Source organism: Colobus angolensis, unplaced genomic scaffold (genome assembly GCF_000951035.1).
Source record: "Colobus angolensis palliatus isolate OR3802 unplaced genomic scaffold, Cang.pa_1.0 Scaffold25, whole genome shotgun sequence".
NCBI classification, from domain to species: Eukaryota; Metazoa; Chordata; class Mammalia; order Primates; family Cercopithecidae; genus Colobus; species Colobus angolensis.
In genome coordinates, this window is record NW_012115710.1 from 2,742,991 (window position 1) to 2,765,564 (window position 22,574).

Here is a 22,574-nt window from a genome sequence, read left to right on the forward strand (position 1 = left end):
GTCTGGTCCATTCCTGCTTCTCTTGCTGCCCTGTGATGTCTCCATATATACTTTTTAGTTTTGGACAGGTCTTTTTTTGCACCTTTCTTCCTTCTTCTAATATTTCTGGCTCATGTCTGCATGTCCGTGCCCGGCACACCGCCTTGGTCTTTCTGACAGCTGTGTTGTTCTGTTGTGTGGATGTCCCATGGATTATATAACTGGTCCCCTTCCTTTCTTGCTCTGGCAGCTTCAGGGGACACCTGCTGGTCCCCGGCTGGCGGCTCTGTCCTTCTGCCCCACGTCCCCTGCAGAGCAGCCTGAGCGAACTTTAAAGAGTGGATCTGTTCCTCCCCAGATGGAGATCCTTCCATTGTTTCTTTCTGCATTCAGACCATAAGATTCAAACGTCCATTTCCTGTCTGAAAACACTCGCTCTACAAAAACACCCGAAAATACCGATGGGGCTGAGGTTGTAAGGACGTCGGAGACTGAAGATCAGAGGCCACGCATCAAATGAGGGCCGGCTGCACACCGCTGGGTCGCGGGGGAGGGGGGCTTGCTGTTCTAATAACCAAGGGACTTGGTTTAAATGGTCCGGTGACAGCAGACAACAAGGCCTTGGGTCCATACTAGGTAGGGACCTGGATATGACACCCCCACATCAAGGGGTGCACTAGAAAAAAAAGTCTAGTCATTGGTCGAGGGAATGACAAGGAAGCTTGTCTATTTCAGCCTGGGCTTTGGGTTGCAGAAAACCTTTTTTTATTTCTCTTAGAAGCTGAGGCCTCCATTTACAGAGATTTGCATCAGAGAGCAACAAAGTGAGCAAGGAACACAAATAGCCCTCGGTTTGTTACGCTGTTGAGCAACTCACACAAAACTCATTTTGGGGGGACTCGCCCACCGCATTGTCCACATAAGATTTTCGCAGGTAAAGTACCCACTGAGGAGCCGTTCACCTTCCAGGATGACCAAGCATGAGAGGAAACAGCCCTCCACAAGGGAAGGTGAAACCCAAACCTCTCAGCAGAGCCCCTGAGGCTCTGCCCGCAGGTTGGCCTCTCTCAAGCTCTCCCTAAGCTCTCAGCTCATCCGCCCTGCTGGACTCTTGGACTCCTAAACCTCTGCCATCTCAGCCTAGAACTGCGGCTCCCTCGGTCTGCGCAGCTGCCTATACTCCTTTAGGTCTCAGAGCAAGTACCTAACGGCTGCTTCCCATCCCCTCCCCTTGCCAAACTCTCTCCCAGCTCCCCGTTTTCCTCCAGGCACTTCCCAACATTTATCCCTACATATCTGTATATGTCCTCCTTCGGTGTCCACCTCCCTGAGGCCTGTTTGCTCTACGATATTGTCAGAGGTATGTGAACCAGAGCAACTCCATCTTGAATAGCAGCTGGGTAAAATAAGGCTGAGACCTACTCGGCTGCATTCCCAGACCGTGAAGGCATTCTAAGTCACAGGATGAGACAGGAGGTCGGCACAAAATAGAGGTCATAAAGACCTTGCTAATAAAACAGGTTGCAGTAAAGAAGCCAGCCAAAACCCACCCAAACCAAGATGGTGACGAGAGTGACCTCTGGTCATCCTCACTGCTACACTCCCACCAGCGCCATGGCAGGTTACAGATGTCATGGCAACACCAGGAAGTTACCGTATATGGTCTAAAAGGGGGAGGCATGAATAATCCACCCCTTATTTAGCATGTCATCAAGAAATAACCATAAAAACGGGCAATGGGCAGGCCTCGGGGTTGCTCTGTCTGTGAGTAGTAATCTTTTTTTTTTTTTTTTGAGATGTAGTCTCGCTGTGTCGCCCAGGCTGGAGTGCAGTGGCCGGATCTCAGCTCACTGCAAGCTCCGCCTCCCGGGTTCACGCCATTCTCCCGCCTCAGCCTCGCAGTAGCTGGGACTACAGGCGCCCGCCACCACGCCCGGCTAATTTTTTGTATTTTTAGTAGAGATGGAGTTTCACCATGTTAGCCAGAATGGTCTCTATCTCCTGACCTCATGATCCGCCCGCCTCAGCCTCCCAAAGTGCTGGGATTACAGACTTGAGCCACCGCGCCTGGCCCGGAGTAGTCATTCTTTTATTCCTTTACTTTCCTAGTAAACTTGCTTTCACTTTACAGACTCGCCCTGAATTCCTTCTTGTGCGAGATCCAAGAACTCTCTCTTGGGGTCTGGATCCGGACCCCTTTCCTATAACAGTATGACCTGGCATGTAGAATTTGCTCAGTAAATTTCTGTTAATGTATGGAGAAAGGCTTTGCATCACACATCTCCGTTGCATTCGTGTGCAGCATGTGCACTGTTATAAAGGCCATTTGCATGTTTTGCATACTCTAAAAAATTATGAATGAGGCCAAAGCATACAAATCCAGACGTGCAGGAAAATAGCAAAATATTGAAACAGCCTTGTGAGATGGTTTGAATTCAAGATTATTATTGCAACTTATTGTTTCTTTTCTTTTTTTGAGCGACAAGGTCCTACTGTGTCATCCAGCCTGAAGTGCAGTGGTGTGATCACAGCTCTTTGCAGCCTCTACCTCCTGGGCTGAAGCCATCTTCCCATCTCAGCCTCCTGAGCAGCTGGGACTATATGCATGTGCCACTGTACTCAGCTAATTTTTGTATTTTTTTTGTAGAGATGGGGTCTCATTATGTTTCCCAGGCTGGTCTCAAACACCTGGGCTCAAGCAATCCTCCTGCCTTGGGCTCCCAAAGTGCTAGGAATACAGGCATGAGTCAATGCATTCAGCCCCATTTTTTTTTTTTTTTCTTTTAGATAGAGTCTTGCTCTGTTGCCCAGGCTGGAGTGCAGTGGCACAATCTTGGCTCACTTCAACCTCCACCTCCCGGGTTCAAGCGATTCTCCTGTCTCAGGCTACTAAGTAGCTGGGATTACAGGCACATGCCACCACGCCTGGCTAATTTTTGTATTTTCAGTAGAGACGGGGTTTCACCATGTTGGCCAAGATGGTCTCGAACTCTTGACCTCACAATTTGCCCGCCTTGGCCTCCCAAAGTGTTGGGATTACAGGTGTGAGCCACCGTGTCCGGCCGCCATTTTGTTTTATCGTAGGTTGTCCTCCCATTCACAACCCGCTCCTATGCTTGTACTGGATTTGCTTGGACACACTGTGACTCTCCTCCTGCCCTCCCAAGGCCCCCAACGTCTGCCTCCTGAGGGAACTTGGCACAGCTCAGCTCCAGAGCCACCAGCCCGCCTGCAGGGGACACCTCCACACCTGTGGCCCAATCTACTGCCCCCATGCCTTCTGCTCAGCCCTCTGGCTGGGGCGCCACCACCACACTCTCCTGTCCTGGACTCTCCAGCCATCTTCTGCTGTGTTGGGCCCTTCCTACCTCCTGCACCCCACTCTTCCCAGATCCCTTCCTTCTCCTTCCCCAGGACACCACCTCCGAAGCCTTCTCCCCATTGAGAGCGACCCTGCCTCTGGCCTGATTCTCCAGGAGGCCTGGAGCCCACATCTGTGTTCTTCTGTTTTAGAACCCTCATCCTCTGAAGAAAGAGTCTCCTTCTGCTACTTTGAGCCTCTGGCTATTAGGCCAGAACATTCCCTTCCTCTCCTCATTTCTGTCACTGGCAACCCCCTAGGCCAGGCCTCTGTATTCCCAGAAGATTTTTATGCTTGACTCTTGTCTTTTTGGTCGTCACCAAATGCCTGGTTTGTGAATGAAAGCATTTTGGACTCTCCATGCTAGCCCAATTCAAGTGACCTCAAGTGACACCACAGGGAGCATCCAGCTGGGCCCTGCCCAAATTCCTAATCTAGGAAATCACGAAAAATACGAAAATGATTATTGTTTGAAGCCACTGTATTTTGGGGGATTGCTATGGTCTGAATGTTTACATCCTCCGCTCAAATTCACATGTTGAAATCCTAACCCTCAAGGTGACTGTATTTGGAGGTGGGGCCTTTGGGAGGCGACTAGTTCATGAGGATGGAACCCTCCTGAATGAGACAAGAGCCTTTATAAAAGAGACCTCAGCGAGACCCCCTAGTCCCTTCCACCAAGTGGGGACACAGTGAGAAGATGTCCTCTATAAGGAAGAGAGCCCTCACCACACACTGAACCTGCTGGCGCCCAGGCCTTGGACTTCCTAGCTTCCAGAACTGTGAGAAATAAATCTCTGTTGTGCACAAAACACCCAATCTATGGCATTTTGTGGTAGCAGCCCAGACAGACTAAGACAGGGGTAGAGACATAGCAACAGATGATCAGAACTGTTACCTTTCTCTTTGAGCTGGTTGAGTTCAGCCTTTATAACTCACAACTGGAAGAGACCTGATGAATGCAACTGTTTCCTTTAACTACCAAGGGTTCATTATCTCCCAGAAACTTTTCCACTTATGAAAATGCAAATTCCAATACTTCCTGATCTGCCTAGTTCTTCTACCCATCCAGTATTTTTGTGCTCCCCTTCCAACGGTTCCCATTATATAATATCACAGGTGGAAGCTCCAATCCCAAGACACTATATTTTCTAGAGTCTATGGAGACTCTCTCAGTTTCTCTTCCTTTCCTTCCCTCCCCACCCCACTAGGTACAATGGCTCCTCAGTTAAAGTGCTCTCTCCTTCCAGCCTCCTCGCTTCCCCATCTCCCACCTCCCCACTCCATCACCCTTCCTAGCACCTTGTCCATGAATACTCAAACCTAGCCCAATGCCATCATCTACTCCTTTTTTTCTGCTATGGTCTGAATGTTTGTGTTCCTCCAAAATTCTTCTGTTGAAACCAAATCTCCAGTGTTTTGGTGTTTGGAGCTGGGGCCTTTGGGGAGTGATTAGGTCAGGACTGTGTGGCCCTCATGAATGGGATGATAGTGCCCTTATAAAGGGACCCCAGATAACTCCCGTTCCCTGTACACCATGTGAGGACACAACCAGAAGGTGCTGTCTGTGAACCAGGAAGCAGGCCCTCACCAGACACCGAATCTTCTGGTGCCTTGATCCTGAACTTCCCAACCTTCAGAACTGTGAGAAGTAAATTTCTTTTGTTTATAAGCCACCCAGTCTATGGATTCTGTTATAGCAGCCTGAATGGACTAAGACGTCTTCCAGTGACCACTGCTGGGAGGAGATGTCACATAGCAATGATGCTTGGCACCATTAATGATTACTAATCTCCAGCAACCACTGGGCCTTTGCTACTGCTCAGTGGTTGCTCTCCTTGTCCTTATACAGATCCTGCTCATTCTCCCCAGTGGCTATTCCAACCACCCTAACACATCATGCCTCTTCTCAATCCCCCACGGATCCCCCATGCTCCCACCCATGTCATTTTCAGCAGATGGCCTTGCCATGCTTCCCTTGTTATGAAAATAAGCCACTGGGTGTGAGGGCCTCACCCCACCAACCCCAATCCTAAATGCTGCCTAAAGGTGAACAAGAGAAAGAACACTTGCCACTGGATTTTGAGACTAACGTTGAAAATAAGGATCACTGGTTGCTTTAGACAATGTCGTTTCAGTGGCCTGGTGCTGGGGAGCAAGCGGAAGAGTGTGATGAGAATCAGGAAGTGGTGTAAGGTATTTTTCCAAAAGAATATTGGATAGTACATAGAGGAAGCCTGTGGGGCTGAGGCGGGAGAAATTTGTGCCAGCAAAGGAAGAATGATTGAAAATTTAGGAGCCAGAAGGGATGATTGATGGAGTACAGCTCCTAAGGCAGTGGAGGAGGAGGATTCCCAAGCAGAGGAGGTGAGGTTTACCTTGGACAGGAGGAAGGAAGCCTCTTTACCTGAAAAAGGCAGGGGGTACATCACTCAATGTCAATGGTAATGATGTCGTATGTGTTGGGGGGTTGATTTTTTTCCTCGGAAGTAGGTAAACCCTATTGCTGAACGTGATGGGATGAGATAAGGGATTGGGGGAAAGAGGGAAGCACCTGGCATATTGACAGAGTGTGAAGTGGAAGGGGGTTGATTAGAGGCAAGCTAAAGGATTTCTGGGCAGTACTGATCTCATACCTCCGCTCCAAGGACGGAGACAGTGAAAGAGTAGGGTTCTCTTAGCATCTCCCTCATACAGACCTCTAACCTAGTACTTGTTTACTTGACTCCCTCTCTCTGGAAAATACGGGACACAGGGTAAGAGGGGAAACAGATAAAAAAGTCTGACAAACATTAGATGAAAGCCCTATAGTGAAACCAGAGAGCAGAGACAATATAAACGATGGTTAAGAATCTTCCCAGAACTGATGAAAGACGCCGAGGCATAGATTGAAGAGGCCAAATAAATATCAATAATGACAAATCTAAAAAGATGATATCCACACTCAGTCACATCAAAGTAGAAGTGTTAGTGCTAATACCCAAAAGTCCAGGAGTCCTGAAAAGACACCTGGCCCTGGAGAGAGGCCCGGGGAAGTGTTCCAGAGCGTGTGATGGAAGGGCTGTAGGCTGAGTTGTAAATGATGAATAAATGTCAGCCAGGTGTGAGAGGGGAGCAGGGGTAGAAGACGAAATGCAGAGGAGAGGGAGTATTGGGCAGAAGCCAAACTGTCAGCAAAGCTGCAGGACAAGAAACGCATGTGTCAGAGACAAATAGGCAAGTTGGTGTTATGAAAGCGTAAAGTGTGAGGCCAAACCAGAAATGTCAGAGACAAAGAGGTCTTAAAGGCGGAGACAGATAAGGAGAGATCATTTTCAAAGGAGCAGAAGATGAAAGTCACAGCTGACTTTTCTTCTGTGATAATAGAAGCAAGATATAGTGGAACGCGGAATAGTTCAAGATACCGAAAGAAAACGCCTGCCAATACAGCATTCCAAAACTCTGTGGCCCAGGCTGGAGTGCAGTGGCACAATCTCAGCTCACTGCAGCCTCCACCTCCTGGGTTCAGGTGACTCTCCTGCCTCAGCCTCTTGGGCAGCTGGGATTACAGGTGGACACTACCAAATCTGGCTATTTTTGTTTTTTTTTGTATTTTCAGTAGAGACAGGGTTTCACCGTGTTGGCCTGGCTGGTCTAAAACTTCTGGCCTCAAGTGATCCGCCCACCTTGGCCTCCCAAAGTGCTGGGACTACAGACGTGAGCCACCACGTCTGGCCAAAATATTTTTCAACTATGAAGGGAGAGAGAGAGAGAGAAAGAGAGAAAGTGAGAGAGGAAACCAAGAATGTTTGCTACCAGAAAACCAATTCTAAAGGGGTTTCTAGAATATATTTCAGGAAAAAAGATTCTGGATGGAAGATCTAAGAATACTAACAGAGTGTAAGGAATAAAGAATAGAGACTATGGTAAATATGTATGTAAATCAAAACGAGCAGTGAATGTACAAAATAAAACCAAACATCACGATGATGTCTTTGGGGGCTCAAAAATATAGAATTGGTATTTCATTAATAATAAAATGCCACTAATAGTAAGATGCATAATTTATATATCACTAAGGGAAAAAAAATGTTGCCAGTTAAACTATTAAGAACTAATATCGTCCTGAACAGCACATGAATCATCCCATGTCATGTTAATTTAAATTGTAAAAATGTCTTCTAAAGGATTAAGCAATTTCCTTTTTTTTTTTTTTTGAGATGGAGTCTCACCCCATCCCCCAGGCTGGAGTGCAGTGGCCCAATCTCGGCTCACTGCAAGCTCTGCCTCCTAGTTTCACGCCATTCTCCTGCCTCAGCCTCCCGAGTAGCTGGGACTACAGGCACCCGCCACCACGCCCGGCTAATTTTTTGTATTTTTAGTACAGGCGGGGTTTCACTGTGTTAGTCATGATGGTCTTGATCTCCTGACCTCGTGATCCGCCTACCTTGGCCTCCCAAAGTGCTGGAATTACAGGCGTGAGCCACCGTGCCCTGCCGGATTAAGCAATTTCTTCTGATTTCATTTGCATTGACAGTTTATGGTAAATTACCCTTTTGCTTTTTATCTTACAACAAAAAGTAACATGGCTGCATCCATATGTGGGTATCTTTCTTTCCTAGGTTCTATAAAGCACCAGATTGTTGCTTTACAAAAAAATATGGAATATGGTCATTTCCCAAGCAAATGTTACAGGTGCCCCAAGAATGAAAGGTATGCTTACTCTTTTACTTCTGTGCCCTTCTGTATACACAATAACTTTGTTTCAGTACCAGCTAATAATGTGATACTTTTGCAAATGTTTGAAAAGGCAATAAATTAAACATGTATCAATGAACAAATAATTCAATTAAAGCGATAAAATGAACAGCAATGACAGAGTTCTTGCACCTGCAGGCAATGACAACTTCATCAGGACTGCCACCTGGGACTAACAGCAACTGTAAATCACCATCAATTGAAGACCTATCTCTACTTCAGAGATGTCTGAATGTGAAATAACACGTATATTGGGATTGATAAAATGCCACAAAGAATGTTATGAAAATAGCATGTAAGTTGTGAGGAGGAAAGCTAGAGTTCAACTGTTCTAAGGTCTTTATATTATCTGGAGGAGGGTAAAGGTTTTATACTTTGAAATTATCAAATACATACTTTGATAACTGAAGTACAGATGTTGTGATTTCTGGGTAACTAGTAAAAGAATATTTTAAAAACGTATAATCGCATAATTTTCAACTGGTAGAAAGAAAAGAATGGATTGCTAAAAATCCCCAGCCAATCCAAATGAAGACAAGTAAAGGGAAAAAAGAAACATGTGGAACGAGCCGGGATGGTATATACTGAAACGCCATCAGTGTTCAAATGCACCAGTAGTTACATCAAGTAAAGTAATTTAAATCCGGCCGGGCGCGGTGGCTCAAGCCTGTAATCCCAGCACTTTGGGAGGCCGAGACGGGCGGATCACGAGGTCAGGAGATCGAGACCATCCTGGCTAACACAGTGAAACCCCGTCTCTACTAAAAAATACAAAAAACTAGCCGGGCGAGGCGGCGGGCGCCTGTAGTCCCAGCTACTCGGGAGGCTGAGGCAGGAGAATGGCGTCAACCCGGGAGGCGGAGCTTGCAGTGAGCTGAGATCCGGCCACTGAACTCCAGCGCGGGCGATAGAGCGAGACTCCGTCTCAAAAAAAAAAAGTAATTTAAATCCGATTTAAAAACTACCAGACTAAAAAAAGTCAAAATCATATGCTGATTGCGAAACACATATCTAATCTTTAAGATCACAGATTGAGAGTAGATGTAAAAGAAGGAGCTGGTGGAGCTATACTAATATCTGACAGAATAGGCTTTAACACAAAGGTGAAGAAGAAAAATGGTTTCTGATATAAGGAAGATACTTGTATGAACTTTTTTTTTGTTTTTAAGACAGAGTCTGTCACTCTGTTGCCCAGGCTGGCGTGCAGGAGCATGATCTCGGCCCACTGCAGCTTCTGCTTCTTGGGTTCAAGCCATTCTCCTGCCTCAGTCTCCCAAATAGCTGGGATTACAGGCACACGCCACCATACCCGGCTAATTTTTTATTTTTAGTGCAGATGGGGTTTCACCAGGTTGGCCAGGCTGGTCTCAAACTCCTGACCTCAAGTGATCCACCTGCCTTGGCCTCCCAAAGGGCTGGGATTACAGGTGTGAGCCACGTCGCTTGGCCTTGTATGCACATTTTAAAATAGACTTGAAGCTAATGACATGGTCTCAAGATTTATAAAGCAAAAGCTGACAGAATTTCAAGAAGAAACAAACAAATCCACAATCATGGTGGGAGATTTAAAAACGCCTACCTCTTATTATTAGAGCAGGCAGGCAATTAAGTCAGTACAAGTAGAGAAGATTCAAACAACACAATTAATGAATTTGATTTAAAGGGTATATATGTATATGTATGTGTTTGCGTACACACACAGACACACACATAGAGACATATATACTGCATTCAACAGGTACAGAATATACATTCTTTTCAAGTTCACATGGAATATTTATAAAAACTAAACAAAAAATGTGTTACAAAAAGAACTGAAATCATGCATAGTATATTTTCTGACCTTATTGGGTTTAAGTTAAAAATTTAAAAAGACAGTAATGTGCCTAAGAAACCCAAGGGTCAGGCTGGGGGCGGCGGCTCACGCCTGTAATCCCAGCACTTTGGGAGGCCAAGGTAGGCGGATCACCTGAGGTCGGGAGTTCGAGACCAGCCTGACCAACATGGAGAAACCCCATCTCTACTAAAAATACAAAAAAATTAGCCGGGCGTGCTGGCACATGCCTGTCATCCTAGCTACTAGGTTGACTGAGGCAGGAGAATCGCTTGAACCCAGGAGGCGGAGGTTGTGGTGAGCCGAGATCGCGCCATTGCACTCCAGCCTGGGCAACAAGAGCAAAACTCTTGTCTCAACACCAAAGCAAACCAAACAAAAAAAAACAACAACAAAAAATACTCATGCGTCAAAAAATCATAATGGAAATTAGAAATATTTTAACCAAATGATAATGAAATCTTTATATTAAAATTTGTGAGACGCAGCTAAAGTCATGCTCAGAGGGAAATTTACGGCTCTAAATACAAATACTGAAAAAGAAGAATAACTGAAAGTTAACGACGTAAGAATCCATTTTTAAAAGGTAGACAAGGCCGGGGGCAGTGGGCCACACCTGTAATCCCAACAGCACTTTGGGAGGCTGAGGTGGGTCGATCACTTGAGCCCAGGAGTTGGAAACTTGCCTGGGCAACATAGTGAAATCCCGTTTCTGCAAAAAATACAAAAATTAGCCAGGCGTGGTGGCACACACCTGTAGTCCCAGCTACTGAGGAGGCTGAGGTGGGAGGATCATGAGCCCAGGGAAGTGGAGGCTACAGTGAGCTGTGATTGCTCCACTGCACTCCAGCCTGGGTGAGAGAGGGAGACCCTGTCACAAAAAACAAACAAACAAACAAACAAAGTAGACAAAGCAAAATAAACAGGAAGAAAGTATGAGGAAGGAAATGGAGAACATAAATTAAGGCAGTAGGCTTTGGGAAAGGCTGCTGATGAATTTGAACTTTGATACTCACAACAAGAGGACGAGGCAGAAGAAGAGCAATGAGAAGGCAATGGCTCCATACACGATGCCCTGGATTAATCCTTTCACGAACACACTGGAAACTGATTTCTTATCTGGAATTGGAGGGAAGTGAGATTGACTTTTCTCCAAAGGCTTTGAAGTCGGAGCAAAAACTCTCTACCCTTTCCACTGGCCCTGTGCCCATCCACATCTGGCCCTTAGGTGTTCTTTCCAGTTCAGTCACGAGGTCCCTGGATACTCACTTGGTATCAGGAAGATGCTGGAAGTGTGAATTCCATATCGGTTCTTCCCCTCACAGCGAAGTCTCATGACTATTTCTGGCTCCCCGATGAGGTTGATGGTGCTGTTGGCCCAGGGGACACGTGTGGAAGAAGTCACCCGGAGGATGTTATCCATGCTGTTCACATCCACAGGGACACCTCCCAGCCACCACTGCACGGAGGGTGTGGGGATCCCATGGAAGGAACAGCTGCACAGAACTGTCTTCTCCAAAGAACAAGAGGAATTGAACAACCTGGCAGGTGCTGTGCGGTGGAAGAATCGGGGATCATCAAGATGTCCTGATTTTGCTTCTCTGCTTCCCCTAAGACCCAGCCTTCTCTTTACTCGCTATTCACAGGGAGCTTCAGAAAGACTTTCTGGCAACCCAGAGTGAGGCTGGGACTCAAAACAGTCCCCTTTCATCCTCTCTCCACATCTGCCTCCGACTTGGGTTCAGCTCCTACCTCTGACCTTTCAGCCCCAAAGGCCAGGGGGAACATGTGACAGCTCCTAAGATTTCTTTCCCTCTGGGGCTCAGGTCTTTTCTTGAGCTCACTATTTCTCAGGATCCTGCCTGTGCCCACCAGCACTTACAGACCACTTGGAGCTTGACCAAGCTACTTCTGGTCACGTTGGCTAGGGAGAAGTTCAAGTGACATCCAAGGGTGTTGCCGTGGTCCTCAGGCCTCAGGATGAAGTGCAGCACCGAGGAGGAGCTGCTGGGGATGGCTGGGTTCTTCCGGGAGTAAAAGAGGGCTTTGGTTTCTTTGCAGGTGCCTTTGAGGGTACAGTTCAAGGTCACAGGTTTCTCAGCCAAAAGAATCTCTGGGATGTGGAGCTCTGGCTTTTGGGTTAGGTCTGGAGAAGAGAGAAGTAGACCCAAACCTTGGGGGAAAAGGGACCCTCATGGACACTTCACTGATGCATAGCGTTTCCAGGTTACAAAGTGCTCCCCGCCCATTAGCTTATTTGCAACCCCCTCACCTCCGCAACAGCCTTGTGAAACCTGGGATTGTTGTGGTTGAATGGTTTTTCACAAATAGATTTCCTTTCTCTGTGTGGAAGGGGAACAGCCCAGCGTCCAGGTGAGCAAACTGAAGAGAACTACTCAAGGTGGTAGAGCTTGAACCTGAACTCTGGTCTTCAAAGACCGAGGGTGAGTAGTTTTCTGACGATCTACATTGCAGAATGGGGATTCTACATTCTGGCCCCTTACCTGAGCCCCAGACTAGATGTGCTAGTGGTAACTCCTCCTCTGCCTCCCTTTTCCAGCCCAATTCTCCCCCTAGACTCTGCCCCTTCCCAGCCCAGTCTGTGATCATTTCCTCTCTATTTTGTATTGGTCGGATGACATAGGGCGAGTCGCTTCTCTTTTTGCCATTTCTATTTGGAAAGGTAAAGTTACCTATTATACTGATCTCATTGCATCATTGGAAAACTCAAATACCTGAGGTTTTGTAAAGCCCAGTGTCCATCAAGTAAAAACCACATAATCACCAGAACCACTGATGGATTTCCTTCTTTCCAAACCACTTACTGGATGACATTGAACATCACCTGACACAAAGAGTTTGATATCCTTCCCCAGGAAAGCACCTTTTTGTTCTCCTAGATCTGCATAGAATAAATACGTCCCGTTGTTCCCTTTGAGAATATCGTGGATGAGTAGGGTACAGTCTTCTTCGTTAAGATTCCCAGTCATGTAAAATCTGTCCTTGGTGTTATCACCAACGGTAGCATTGGGTTTATTTGTAGCTGCAAGGGAGCTGATGTTTTTGTTGAGCCAGTAGCCCATGATCATGGAATTGCTTGGGAGTTCTTTGGGAAATTCAAATGCACAAGGGATTGTCGTGCACAGCCCCTCTTCCACTGGTATCTTCTTGATTTCCATCAAAACCTGAGAAAGTAACCCTGTAAGGAGAGATCCAAGTTGAAAAACAGACCCACCTACCATACTCCTGTATTATATCTGTGCATTAAAAGAGTCACCTTACCTAAGAAAGGCTTGACACTTGTCCAGGTCCTATGAGGTCATCTCCAAACCCTTGGGATATCCTGCCTGATAGGAGTGTCTTTGTTTACCTGAGACCTTGGACTTCATCAGTTGATGCTAACACTCTGATTTATGGTGGGACCCCTGGATCCTGGGGCATCAGCTTGACCTCTGAAGGGACTGAAGACTAAGCTAAGTCAGTGACCAGACCCACAATAAAAACCCTGGACACCAAGGCTTGGGTGCACTTCTCTTCTTGGCATGTCTGTGCATGTCACCACACATTGTTGCTGAAAGAAGTAAGCTCTGTTGGTGCAACACTACTGGGAGAGGCCAGCTGAAAGCTCATGCCTGCTCTCTCCTGAACCCTGCCCTATGCACCTCTTCCCTGTACTGATTTTCATCCGTATTTTTTGGCTATAATCAACTGCAATCATGAGTAAAACAGTTCTGCTGCGTTTTGAGTCCTTCTTGTGGATCACTGAATCAGAGGCGTCTTGGGGACTCCTAAACTGCATCACCCCAATCTAGTCTGCTGGATTTTTTTTATTGCTCTTCTTGTTGGTATTAATTGTATCTTGTGATCTTGGCCATGTTGCATCATTTCTGAATCTCAGTTTCTCAGTCAGGGAAATGGGTACAATAATACCAACACTACAATATTGTGATAATTAAGGACAATACCTACAGAGGCACGTGCCTCCCTGCAATGATAACTGCAGATTATGACTTCAGTCACATTCCCCTACAGGAGACCATGTCACAGTGAACAGTGAATAATTGTGCTCGCCACCCATTAGCTCATTTGGAACCCCCTCCCCTCCCCAACAGCCCTGTGAAACCTAGGACTGTTGTGGTTGAATGGTTTCCACAAATAAATTTCCTTTCACTGTATAGACGGGGAATACCCCATTGTCCAGGTGAGCAAACTGAAGAGAATTACTCAAGGTGGTAGAGCTTGAACCTGAACTCTGGTCTTCAAAGACTCAGGGTTTCTTAAGGATCTATATTGTAGAATAAAGATTCTACATTTTTTTTTTTTTTTAGACAGAGTCTTGCTGTCACCCAGGGTGAAGTGCAGTGGCACGATCTTGGCTCACTGTAACACCCGCTCCTGGGTTCAAGTGATTCTCCCAACTCAGCCTCCCCAGTAGCTGGGATTACAGGTGCCCACTACCACACCCGGCTAATTGTTCTACTTTTAGTAGAGACAGGGTTTCACCATGTTGGCCAGGCTGGTCTCCAACTCCTGACCTCAGGTGATCTGCCCAACTTGGCCTCCCGAATTGCTGGGATTAGAGGCATGAGCCACTGTGCTTGGCCAAGTACCTAATTTTTTATGTTCTCACCTCTTCATCTGACTTCAGCTCTGTCTGCCTTCCACCCCTACCCACCCTTACCTCCCCAAGATACCTCCACGCTGCCTCTCCTTCTACTTACCCAACCATAGCAGCAGCAGTGCCATCAGCCCCAGCGAGACCTCAGGGGCAAGAGAGGACCAGGATGTATCCTGCTGCTAACTCCGACCTCAGATTGGTCTGTCCTGGAGGGCAGGATTTGGAATGGATGAGGAGAGGCGCAGCAGCAAGAGGCATGGGGTGCGGCTAGAAAGAAGTCCACTGCTTGCTAGGGGCTCTAGTCTTTTCAATCCACCCCTAAGGTCTGTTAATCTTGTGAATTAGGGGCCTGATGGGACCTGATGCTGGGGAGCTTCGAGAACAGAAGTTGGGCTGGTCACAGTGGCTCACGCCTATAATCCCAGCATTTTGAGAGGCTGAGGTGGGGGGACTACTTGAGCCCAGGAGTTTGAGACCAGCCCGGGCAATGTAGGGAGACCCTTTCCCTATAAAAAAAAATTTTTTTTTTAATTAGTCGGGTGTAATGGTACATGCCTGTAGTTCCAGCTACTCAGGAAGCTGAGGTGAGAGGATATCTTGTGCCTAGGAGGCTGACGCTGTAGTGAGCTGTGGTCACAACACTGTACTCCAGCCTGGGCAACACAGTGAGACCCTGCCACAAAAACAAAAGAACAGGGGTTGTCCCCAAACTCTTTGTGAAGCCTCAACACCATGTCTGCTTTCCTCTCTCCGGTCTGCATTCCCACTCCACTTCCTCCTCAAAGAGTCTCAAATGCCAGGCTGAGGAGCTCGGACTCCCTCCCGCGTCAATGGGGGAGCTCAGGGAAATTATGGAACGGTTTTGAACAATGGGAGAATGGGTTTAGGTGTTCTAAAGATCCCTCTGGGTCTGCACGGAGGAGGAAACAACAGTCCAGGAGAAAGATGATGAAATCTGAGCTGGAACGGTAGCTATGGGGGACAAAGAGAAGGTGATACATTTAAGAGAGATATTCGAGAAATAAACAACATTTCAGGGGCAGACAGAGTACATTCCAAACTCCCTTGCCTTTCATTTGAGCCCTCCCTGATTTTGCCCTGCTTTTCCCTTACCTCAATATTCCCCATGCCTGCACCCTGTCATTCTTTCCATACCAAAAAAAAAAAAAAGGTTTTTTTTTTTTCCTTTTTTGAGGCAGTCTTGCTCTGTCACCCAGGCTGGAGTGCAATGGCACGATCTCAGCTCACTGCAATCTCTGCCTCCCAGGTTCAAGCGATTCTCCCGCCTCAGCCTCCCAAGTAGCTGGGACTAAAGGTGCCTGCCAGCACGCACAGTTAATTTTTGTATTTTTGGTAGAGACGGGGTTTCGCCATGGTGGCCAGGCTGGTCTCGAACCCCTGACCTCGGGTGATCTGCCCGCCTTGGCCTCCCAAAGTGCCGGGATTACAGGCAGGAGCCACCGCACCGGCCGAAATAGGGATCCTTTCCACAGATGCTCCACACATCCTTCCTCTGCTTGTTTCCTCAGGTCACTCCCCGTGTCATGGCGTCCTTCTGCAGCTCTGTCCTCTGCCCACATTCAAACCCTCTCTCTCTCTCCAAGTCCAGGTCAAATGTAACCTCCTCCTGGAAGTTCCCTCCTGGATCTCACAACCAGAAAGAAGCCTCCTCTCTCAGACTGTCTTCAGCAGCCCTAGCTATCCATCTCCTCTAGGGCACTGTCTCAGGTAAACCCTGAGAGTTGCCCACCGGATATCCAACCTCTGTTTCCTCCTTAGTATTTCACATTTGTTCAGGTGACCAAGCCACCAATTTGAAAAATAATATCTCTGTTTTCTTGCCTCATCTGGGGTGGCCATATGGCAGAGTTCTGGCCAGTGAGCCAAGAAGAAAAATGTTATCAAATTATTATCAGTGAATAAAAGCCTACTTAGCTTTTCTCCCCCCACCCTTTCTTTTTTTTTTTTCATGTAATACTAGCTAATAAAATTCCAGGGCTTGGTTTTAAAAACGTAAGTTTCATAATAAAGTACATGACTCTCAGAAAGAGTTGAAGGACATGTTTCCTGCCCCTGCAGCACTAAATCAAAAGATACTGTTCTGCGTTATATAAAATGGTTCAAGGAATTTGATTTGATGTTGTGCAAAACTGAGACTGTTTATAAGAATGTCATTTATGTTCTCCTCTGCAATATACAGTTTTGTATGAATATTCATGATGGTTGCTGACTTGTTCTAGTCTTTGCTAATATGAATCTGCCCTTGGAAGAACAATTTAAACAAAATGGTCTTATGAGACTCCAAAGATGTTAGAAATTATTCCATGTCTCATGAAAATGATCCCCAAATAAAATGCAATTCTGACGGGTTGTCTTGCCTGATGATTTCTTGCTCTGGTAATAATAACATTGTAATTGACATCTCTGTTTTCCTAAACTGTATACCAATCTGTAGGGCTGTACTCTTCTCTCTCATGAACAATGCAGAAAAAAAAAAAAAAACAACAAAACCTGGCCAGGCACGGTGGCTCATGCCTGTAATCCCAGCACTTTGGGAGGCCGAGGCAGTTGGATCACATGAGGTCAGGAGTTTGAGATCAGCCTGGCCAACATGGTAAAACCCTGTCTCTACTAAAAACACACACACATACACACGAATATACATACACACATATATATACACACACACACATATACATATATATACACACACACATATATATATATAGCTGGGCATGGTGGCAGGCGCCTGTAATCCCAGCTACTGGGGAGGCTGAGGCCGGAGAATCGCTTGAACCCGGGAGGCGGAGGTTGCAGTGAGCCGAGATTGCACCATTGCACTCCAGCCTGGGCAACAAAAGCGAAACTCCGTCTCAAAAATAAATAAATAAATAATAAAGACCTTTAACTCTGCTAGATTACTGAGCACGCATTTTGAGAGACTTGTCTACTTAAAATACCAAACTTAAGAGGCTGTCTGCTGGGCAGTTTTGGGAGTTCTTCTTTTCTGACACCAGCACCACCATTTCCTCCTCCTCACCTTCCCCTTCTTCCTTCCTGGAAGATGAATGTGATGCTGGAGATGGTGCAGCCACCTGGCAACTATGAGACAACTGTGAGGATGAAAGCCAGAGATCTGGGGATGTCGCTGACAACAACATGGGGAGCCTGGTTTTCGGATGACCCTGTGGAGCTGTTGCAACAACCCCACACAGCCCGCCGCCGGATCTCTTCTCCATTTGATTGTCGTGCTAGTTGGAAAACTGACAAAACGCCTTACCAGGGAATCTAGCCAAAGTGAACTTCTAGGCCAGGCGCGGTGGCCTATGCCTAGAATCCAAGCATTTTGGGAGGCCGAGGAGGGCAGATTGCTGGAGCCGAGGAGTTTAAGGCCAGCCTGGGCAGCATGGAGAAACCCCATCTCTACTAAAAATACAAAACTTAGCCAGGTGTGATGGCACGTGCCTGTTGTCCCAGCTACTGGGGAGGCTAAGGTGGAAGAACTGCTTGAACCGGGGAGGCAGAGGTTGCAGTGAGCCGAGATCGTGCCACTGCACTCCAGACTGGGTGACAGAGCCAGACTCCATCCCCGCCACAAAAAAAGTAAAGCTCCCATGCTTGCAGGAACCAGATGAAGGGGGCCTGTTTGTGAAGACATAGGAGACTCCTTGGGGACTCTTAGAAAACTTTTAGAGGAGGATGACAAGGAGACTATGCAGGGGACTCTGCAGCTGAGGAAGGACAGTAGAATTTCCATTACTCCATTGTTCCAGCGATATTTCCACCATTGCCCCTTCACATTTCCATATCCACATGACATCCTTTTAAATTATAAATCAATCACGTCAGTTCCCTGTTCGTTACCATCTGTTGGCTTCACTTTACTGTCAAAATAAACTCTAAAATTTGACAGATTATTAACAGACTGCTAGAAATACTACCTAACCCTATCTCCCCTCTGTTCCTCTTTCTCTCCTTGGTCAGCTTCTGCCACTTCACAGTACGCAGAGAAGTAACTCTGTATCTATTCTGACCAGAACGTGAGTTCCTTGAGAAAATTAGCCACATCCAAATATCTTTTGCGTGTCATGTTGGAATCACCTTTGTGTACCACTCCTGGGTGGCCTTTGTGTGTCATGCTCACGGTACCTTTGTGTGACATAATGGAGTCTACCTTTCAAAGTCAAGTCTGAGTCACTTTTGTGTCTCTAGTACCCAACACACAATCTGGAACACAGCTGGTGCATAATAAATCTTTATCAAATGAAAGATTTGGAACCAAGAAATTTGGGGTTTTGGCCAGGCGTGGAGGCTCATACCTGTAATCCCAGCACTTTGGGAGGCCAAGGCAGGCAGATCACTTGAGGCCAGGAGTTCGAGACTAGCCTAGCCAACATGGCAAAACCCCTTCTCTACTTAAAATGCAAAGACTAGCCAGGTGTGGTGGCACGTGCCTGTAGTCCCAGCTACTCGGGAGGCTGAGGTATGAGAATCACTTGAATCCCAGAGGCTGCAGTGAGCAGAGATCGTGCCACTGCACTCCAGCCTGGGGGGAGGGGGAAGGGGAGGGAGAGAGAGAGAGATAGAAACAGAGAGAAAGAGAGAGAGAGATAAATAAATAAATCTGAGTTCTAACTGTGGCTCTACAGATACCTTAATACAAATAAATAAATAAATACTGAACAGTCATGGTGGCCCATGTACTGTGCACTGGAGATTCACATGCTTCACATACTTTATTATTCTTAATCTCACAACAGCACTGTCATGTAGTTCTCAATGCATCACTTCACAGATAAGGAAACTGAGGCCCAGAACAGGATAGGAACTGGTCAGGTTCACAGGGCCAAGAAATTGACATCCTGAAGTCATCACGTAGGTCCCTGGACTCCAAACCCAGTGTCCTTTCCGGTATGCCAGGCTGCCTTCAGAACTGCTGTGTCATCATGGTTCAAGCCTCTTCTCCTGAGTCCCATGCTTCATGTATAAAATATGATAAATCAACCTGTCCTGTCCACCTCACAAGGTTCGAGAGAGACAGTGGGAAAAGCATGTAGTTATGCACAATTTGAGTTGCAAATGTCTTCCCCCTGGACTTGTGTGGTAGGCAAAATTCTAAAGATGTCTCCCATTCCAAGATTCCTGTGCCCTGGTTATTCAATTAAACATTAATCTATGTGCTTCAGTGAAGGGACTTTGCTGATGGAGTGAAGGGACTTTGCTGATGGAGTGAAGGTGACTAATCTGCTGATCTTCAATTGAGGAGATCATCCTGGACTATCTGAGTGAATGTAATATAATCACATGAAACTTTCAGAGCAGAAAAGTCAGAGAGATTCAGGAGGAAGAAAGGGAACAGATGAGCCAGAAGTGGAGGTCAGAGAGATGTGAAGCATAAGAAGGATTTGACTCACCATTGTTTGCTTTGAAGATGAAGGAACGAACCCACGAGCCCATGAGGGCAGCTCCTAGAAGCTGACAATGACCCCAGCAGACAGCTAGCAAGGGAATGTAGACCTCACTACTACAAAGCGTGGAACTGATTCTGAATGTGATTGGAAATGGGTTCATCCAAAGGGACTCGAGAAAGCAACATACCCTGCTGACAGTGTGATTCAGGCCTTTGTAAAAGCTGGAGCAGAAAACCAGGGGAACCACACTATGCTGGAACTTTTGACCTTCTGTGAGATCACACATGAGTGTTACTTCAAAAGCTGCTAAAGTTGGGCTGGGCCCGGTGGCTCACGCCTGTAATCCCAGCACTTTGGGAGGCCAAGGCAGGTGGATCACATGAGACAGGAGTTCCAGGCCGGTCTGGGCAACATGACAAAACCCTGTCTCTACTAAAAATATGTTTTAAAAATTAGCCAGGCGTGGTGGCACTCGGGAGGCTGAGGAATGAGAACAGCTTGAACCCAGGAGACAGAGGTTGCAGTGAGCTGAGATTGCACCACTGCGCTCCAGTCTGGGTGAGAGAGCGAGACTTGGTCTCAAAACAAACAACAAAAAAGCTGCTAAAGTTGTGGTAATTGGTAACTCTTATGAAAGCAACAGCAAACCCATACAACTTGAATGTGAAGCCAGTTCAAAGGAAGGGTTCGAGATTCTTCAGTGGGTGGACGGCCAGCAGTCCAAAGGCTTGGTCTTTGCCCCCCGTTTTCTAGGTATTTCTGGGCCAGGCCCTTCCCTCACTAGGGAATTGCCTCCTCGTTTCAAAGATAGTCTAGAGTTTGCAAATTAGTGGCTTTGTGAGGCAGTTAAAATGCAAGGGGTTTTATTTAGCCTGCGTTAAGAAACCTGCCTACAGACTTTCTTTAATTAGCTGCAATGTTTAAAAATCAGGATCCTCACATAAAAGTCTGAACTCCCAGCTACTTTCTAATAAATTAGATCTGACATCACATGGCAGATATTAACTTTCCCCTTTAATACTGGACAATTGTTCTCCAGTCCACTCCTGCCCGTGCTCTCCCTGCTACACTCACCTGGGAGGCGCATATTATTAACACAGTGGTTAAGACCCTGTGCTGAGTCAGCCTTCCTGAGTTTAAGTCTGGCTCCACCACTTGCCAGCTGTGTGACTGTGGGCAAATTACTTCCCCTCTCCAGGTTTCCCTAGTTTCCTCACTTATAACATGTAGATTTTTAACAGGATTCATCTGGCAGAATTGTTGGATTAAATGATTAAGTGAATTAATGCATGTGAAACCCTCAGAACACAGCCCAGCACAAAATAAGTGCTAAGCAAGTGTTTATCATTCACATCACCTGCCTGGTTCCCTTAGCATTTAAACTGTGACCGCTCTTGACTCATCTCTCTGCTCAGTGATGTTTTGATTCAAGAACCAGCCCTCTGCTTTTCCATTCTGATTTCTGCCTCTCTTAAAAAACGACTCCCTCCTTACATCAAGATGCTACTCAGGCTTCCAGATAACAAATCCTATCTCTCCATCATAACCCACTTTTCCTTTTTTTTTTTTTCACTGTCAAAATCCTTCCTCCTCCTGCTTTAATTTTCAACCTCAAATCAAAGGTTGGGAAGAGCTCTGGACTGGTTCCAGTTGGGGCTTTGCCAGTAACTCGTTGGATAGCTCTGGGCAAGTTCTGTCCCCTTTCTGCTTTCCCTTTTTTTCCTCCTCGGTAAAATGGGAGGGTTACTGCAAACTAGGTAAGGGTCCTTCAGACTCAAAAACTCTGATCTCTTACATCTGTAATCCCAGCACTTTGGGAGGCTGAGGTGGGAAGATCGCTTGAGCTCAGAAGTTTGAGACCAGTCTGGGCAATATAGCGACACCCTGTCTCTACAAAACAATTAAAAAAAATCAGCCCGGCATTGTGGGTGCAGCTACTCCAGAGGCTGAGGTGGGAGGATTGCTTGAGCCTGGGAGGTCGAGGCTGCAGTGAGCTGAGATTGTGCCACTGCACTCCAGCCTGACTGACAGAGCAAGACACTGTCTCAAAATAAATAGATGAATAAAATAATGAAATAAAAATAAAATTCTGATCTCTTTCCAGTCTCATTTCCTTCTCCAGGCCCTGGTGTATGCATGAGTTGTCTTCACAGGCAATCTCTTTTCCCTCCCCCTAAATTATTGTTTCTTTTTCCATATTTACCTCCTAGTCTCAGGTTCCAAAGAGCTCCAGCCTGGTCTTACCTCAGCACTGTTTCCTTAAAAACCGAATGTCCTCCAGAATTTTTGCATCAAGCGGGTTTGTTTGACTTCCTATTACTGTTCTCAATGACTCCAGATGCGCCCGATGAACTGACTGACACGTGGAATAACCGTGTACACAAACATGGAGTGCCTCACGGGGAATTGACTAAGGTGGAGGAAGGCTAACCGATTCGCTGAACTGGGAGTGCCCCGAGGCCTCGCCAACCTCCTCGCACGGGGATACCAACCCCGTGAAGTCCCGCCCCGCAAGCACACGCGAATTTGTCCAGAGCCAATCAGGGCCTGACGCTTCTCGCGGGAGCTGCTGGGACGCGCAGTCGCATAGGAGAGCGCGCGGGTCTCCAGAGCCTGAGCTAGTCAGAAGCAACA

General features: G+C 46.7%; 1 protein-coding gene across 1 annotated transcript; it reads right to left on the reverse strand.

Moving 5' to 3' along the window:
- Positions 1-10,923: 10,923 nt before the first annotated feature.
- Positions 10,924-22,435, reverse strand: LOC105514709 (sialic acid-binding Ig-like lectin 11). The gene is made up of 6 exons (XM_011946251.1): positions 22,144-22,435; positions 15,085-15,202; positions 12,757-13,110; positions 11,794-12,057; positions 11,181-11,462; positions 10,924-11,030 (listed from the first exon to the last, which is right to left on the reverse strand). Exons 3-6 carry the CDS (start codon positions 13,088-13,090, stop codon positions 10,924-10,926), a joined length of 987 nt encoding a protein of 328 aa, XP_011801641.1. The 5' UTR covers positions 13,091-13,110; positions 15,085-15,202; positions 22,144-22,435.
- Between the last annotated feature and the right edge of the window lie 139 nt (positions 22,436-22,574).

What these genes read in the sequence shown, in the direction of transcription:
- LOC105514709 (XM_011946251.1), bottom strand. Translation starts at nt 13,090, where the DNA reads ATGGAAATCAAGAAGATACCAGTGGAAGAGGGGCTGTGCACGACAATC. An exon ending in TATCAAACTCTTTGTGTCAG is followed by an intron (nt 12,058 to 12,756) that starts GTGATGTTCAAT and finishes TCTCTTCTCCAG; the next exon opens with ACCTAACCCAAAAGCCAGAG. An exon ending in GGTCAAGCTCCAAGTGGTCT is followed by an intron (nt 11,463 to 11,793) that starts GTAAGTGCTGGT and finishes TCCACCGCACAG; the next exon opens with CACCTGCCAGGTTGTTCAAT.